Below are 4,776 nucleotides of genomic sequence, written 5' to 3'. Positions count from 1 at the left end.
TATTTTTTTGTGGGGGAGGGCTCCCATTAGTTTTTTTTTATCAGAAAGAAAAAAAAAAATTTCAGAACATTCCATTAATTACAGGGCGATTTTATAACCTTTTGTTTCCTATCGAAATACCCGTAGACAGTTTACAATCAATGATTTCTTTACAGAAGCAATTAATAAGGATTCAAACGTTTTTCTTAATTAGCATAGGCTGGTAGTAAGGTAAGGAGTTACATAATTTGATAATGGAGTTGTTGAGATGCAAGATTTCAATAAACGAGAATTTGAGACAGACGAGGGAAGAAGAAGAAGAAGAGTTACTGATAGCAATTTTTATTAACATGAAATCGATCTCCTATTGACACTGCAATGTATTTTTGATGGTTCGGCTTCGTGATGCATCAAACAAGGAAATCAATTTGAAAGCCAGGGACAAAAGCGTTTTATTAAAATCAATATAGATATGTAACTGTGTATTTACACTTAATATCAACTTAATATCCTAACAGCGGACTCGTTTCCTTGTATTGATATTTGGAATAAATATTTTATTTTATGTAATAGGAAACCGAACAGGGGGTACTTCATTGAGGTACTTGTATTACAGGGGATTGCCTCTAGATAAATATTAAAATAGCCATAAAAGACCAGATTCTGACAACTGAAGTTTTTTGACTATTTTTTACAATCCAAGAGCTGACCTTGTTGCTTTATTTCATGTAGTTGTTTTGCAAAAGAAACCAAGCTTCGTACATAGAAAAGAAAAGTTTGTTCCATAAAAGAAAGTTTAGACTCCATAAGGAGAATATTAATTTACGAGATGCTTTCTCTCTCTATTTTCTCCCTTTGATGAAAGGTACCGTCCATCTTAAGGTCGAACCTGATTCTTCCGAGGGATACTATAATTGTACCAAGTTTAGTTATAGGCGCGTAGCATCGTTTTTGAAAGTGGGGGGCCAGCCAGAGAAAAAAAAAATTTACTAACCTGAAAAAGTTGACAAGCAAATAAAAAAAAAAAAAAAAAAAAAAAAAAAGTTGCCCAAAGTCGAAAATCCTATTTCGTGGAGTCTGGTTTTTTCTTTTCGTATTTCCTATAGTATAAGTAAGGTTGGGAAAAAAAGGGGGGCAGGCCCCTCCTGCCCCTCCCCCCCTTGCTACGCCCCTGAGTTAAATCTGGACTGCATTGAAGATCGAAGCAGTTACTTCGTCTAACTCTTGCTAGATAACTAGATCTATTGAACACCTTTATGTATACGTGTAAATTGTTATCCCTGGATAATATAGGCCTCGCCTTAGCGGTATGTATAGCAGTATGGAACTGCTACAATCTTGAACGCAATAAAATTTAATCTTCAAGTCACTCTATAGCTAGACGTTTAATAAAGGCAAAAACAAACGCCTATGATTTAAAACGGGCTTGTTAATTATTTTCACATTACTACCCCTGGTGATGAGTTGTTTTTTGTTTTTTTTTTTTTTTTTTGGGGGGGGGGGTTGTTTCTTGTTTGTTTTGTGTTTTTGTTTTTTGTTTAGATGGTTTGTTTTGGTTCTTGGTTTATTTGTTTTGTTTTGTGTGTGAGGGAGGGTGTGTGTTTTTATTTTTGCCCTTGCTTTGCTCTATTTTCTCTGTTTTTGTTTGTTTTTCTCACCTGACATTACATACTATTACTTAAAAAACTCTGATATATTTTTTTTACCAATGGACATAAGAAGATATTAGATTGATCGTCTATCCTTTTGTTTCATGTTCTTTTGGCGTAATCTCCTTCCAATGGAAAATAACTTAAATAGGACAAAATCGGCAATTCCCCTGTCCTACCTTTCGTCATATTTTAGAACATTTTTGTAATTAAGACCAAACATGAAGATAAATTCGATAATTAATTTTCTATACGATCCCATCAAACAAACAGAAAGAACATTGTAAAGAATACATGTATTCCACTGTTTGACATGTTCCTGAGTTAAGCCTTCAACTCTGTCCAGTTTCAATAGCGAGTCTCGTTCTCAGGCGGTGTACACATATAAAAGATGCAAAGTTACTAGTAATCAAGAACTCTCCCCCAGGGAAACAATGGAGTTAATGACACAATGCAGACTGTATTCCTAAAAATAAAAACTTAGAACCATGCACATTCTTTATTCCCATTTATTTTATTTTGTTTCTTGTCGTCAACATTAAAAACCCTTACAGCGCAACCACGCACAGAGTAATTGCATCAATTTCAAGGTGTTATTTTGACTAATGAGAAACACTGTAACCATTGCTCAAGTTTTAAGTTTAGTTTATTCTCCCAAACCAAAATGTAAGTACATGTACATGGGGTACATTAATAACATACAGTGTATATTTCAAACAAACTGGTCAGAGATGCCAAAAATATAAATAGTATACGATACAAAATATGGTACAAAATGAAAAAAAGGACATTACTAAGTACTTCCATCATTTAAACGTTTCTTCTTTTTTTTCGACAAGGTTCAATTTTCATTCTCGAAATATAGAGATGGATGCAACAACAGTAATTTACTGAGACGTAGATTGAATATGCAAGTAATAATTGCTTTGGGATCTTTCGTATTTGTCAGCAATTCAAACACCTGTCGAAGGAACACCCACCTTTTATTGCTACTGTAGATCAATACAATGAAGGATCACATTTTAAAGTTAAAAAGGTTTTAATGAAATATAAAGATAAAGAACATCCAAAGCCATTGAATTATTGAAAATTAGAAGCAGAAAAACACGGACCTCTAAAACCATCAATGGTGAGATCAGGTACCATGGAGGAGTAAGCATCCCCTGTCGACCGGTCACACCCGCCTTGTGCCCCTCGTTATGATCGGGTATACAGGAAAATACGTAGACAATTACTTGCTGACAATATCGAGCAGAGTACTTGCGAAATGGTGACTTTAACAGATACTTTTAACATCTTTGATTCATCAACTTGCTTGTCAATAGCTTGAATTGGAAATTGTTCATATACATGGATATATGGCTATATATTTAGTTTAACATTCTCCGACAAACTAAAATTTTTGGTCATCCCTGAAAATTTACAGAACTTTCAATCACCAACAACTAATCTCTCAAAAATATAATTTTGATATTTCCTTGATAATACTCCATTAACTTTCGTGTCGTCATTACACATGAACGCATATTGTTTTATTCCTGATAGTAGATGAGTAGTATTAGCCAATGTTTTGTTCACCTGTTATTAATTATGTCCTATGTAATCTTTCAGATTCGCCCGTTGCAGAAGAGATCTGTGGAAGTAGCTGATCAACTCCGTTTGGAAGATGAACTTAAAAGAGTCAAGCGTCTTCAGGAAGACGAGGAATTGTCCAGAGTAAAGCGTTTTAACGACAAAGAGTTATCGCGTCAGAAAAGAACCGATGTGCGCAGTAACAATGACGCCTTGTCGAGGGTAAAACGCCTTAAGAGGGCAATTCTGGAGAGAAAATTAGAAAGAGACATTACACTTCATCGAATGAAACGGGGCGAAGTGGAACATTCCTCAAAACACGCAGCACACAAGGAGAAAAAAGAAGCGAAAAGGCTTCATAAAAAAGTTAATGATAAAAGGGAATTCAAGAAGAAACGCATGGAAATGGCTATGAAGAGACGCGGGCAGCTGGGAGAACATCGAGTGATGAAAAAGGGGGATCCAAAATTCCACCGAAAAGGGCACCGAGGCCAGTTTAGGAACCGAATGATGAAGCATCATAGATTTAACAGCAGTGACCGGAAACGACAGATGAGAAACCTCCTTAAACGTCATCATGTACAGCACCACCGTCGAAATGATGTCAAAAAACCAAAACGTCATAACAAAAGGAGCTAGGGGAGGGAAATTTGTACATACATTTTAAACACAGAGTGTTGTTTCTGTTGAAGTCTGCTGTATTTCTGTTTGTTGTTTTTTTTTCGTAGAGAGGATCCACCAAGCGCACATGCTGTTATTTAAAATTCCATACATAGAGATTGTTAATTTTGATCCATATTGTTCTTACATAAGATGCAACACCTTTTTGACGTTTATTTACCTTTGTCAGCAGTTTTTCTATACCCCTATACGTATTTTTGGTACCAAGGTCCTTTTATGTTTTTATTTTTACTAATGTAAAATCCATATTTTGAATAAAATTTTGGAGTAAATCTATCATTTTTCTCCTTCATGAAAAATCCATAATGACGCTTTTTGCGAGAAATTTAATGTTTTGTAAATCATCAAATACTTTGATTTACAACACAAAATAGTATTTGCTTTATACACAGCATGTAAGTATTTTTATTACTCCAAGTCTTCTACATACTAGAGTATATGTATGCCTTTTAGCTTATGATCCTTTCGAATCTCTTTATATTTTAGTGGTTTTGGTGAAAAATCAAGTTTCAACCGGGACTCGAACCCAGGTCCTCTGGCATACCATACAAACATTTTAACCACTAATGATTCAAAGGCGCAAGTATAACAAAGTTTAAAACATGGGGGAAAACAAGATCTTCCTCTGTCGGAATTTTCCCTGTAATAACACCGTCATTCTACACTGTCTGAAGATGAAATACAGAGTATGTATCATAAATACCTACTGAATCTTGTTGCAACCTAACTGGACAAAGAAGAAGAAAACGCACGAACACAGCCTTTATTGATCAACCTCTGTCTGCTTCCCTTCCAGATATTAATTGAATTGAAAAAAAAAACATTCATTGTCCCCCGCTTGAAAAGGGGGGGGGATATTAATTTGGGTCTGTCCGTCCGTCCAGCTGTCATTCTG

General features: G+C 35.2%; 1 protein-coding gene across 1 annotated transcript; it reads left to right on the top strand.

The window, feature by feature from the left end:
* Positions 1-3,239: 3,239 nt before the first annotated feature.
* On the top strand, positions 3,240-4,157 carry LOC134259965 (uncharacterized; the record flags this gene model as incomplete). Its single annotated transcript, XM_062742557.1, has 1 exon — positions 3,240-4,157. A coding segment is annotated over one exon (600 nt), but the record flags the coding sequence as incomplete, so codon positions are not given.
* Between the last annotated feature and the right edge of the window lie 619 nt (positions 4,158-4,776).

The sequence above is a fragment of the Saccostrea cucullata genome, unplaced genomic scaffold (genome assembly GCF_032062105.1).
Source record: "Saccostrea cucullata isolate Sc308-1 unplaced genomic scaffold, CSIRO_AGI_Scuc_v1 ctg12780, whole genome shotgun sequence".
In the NCBI taxonomy this organism is placed as follows: Eukaryota; Metazoa; Mollusca; class Bivalvia; order Ostreida; family Ostreidae; genus Saccostrea; species Saccostrea cuccullata.
Note: the sequence above shows the minus strand (reverse complement) of the source record. Positions and strands in the feature narration are given on the sequence as shown.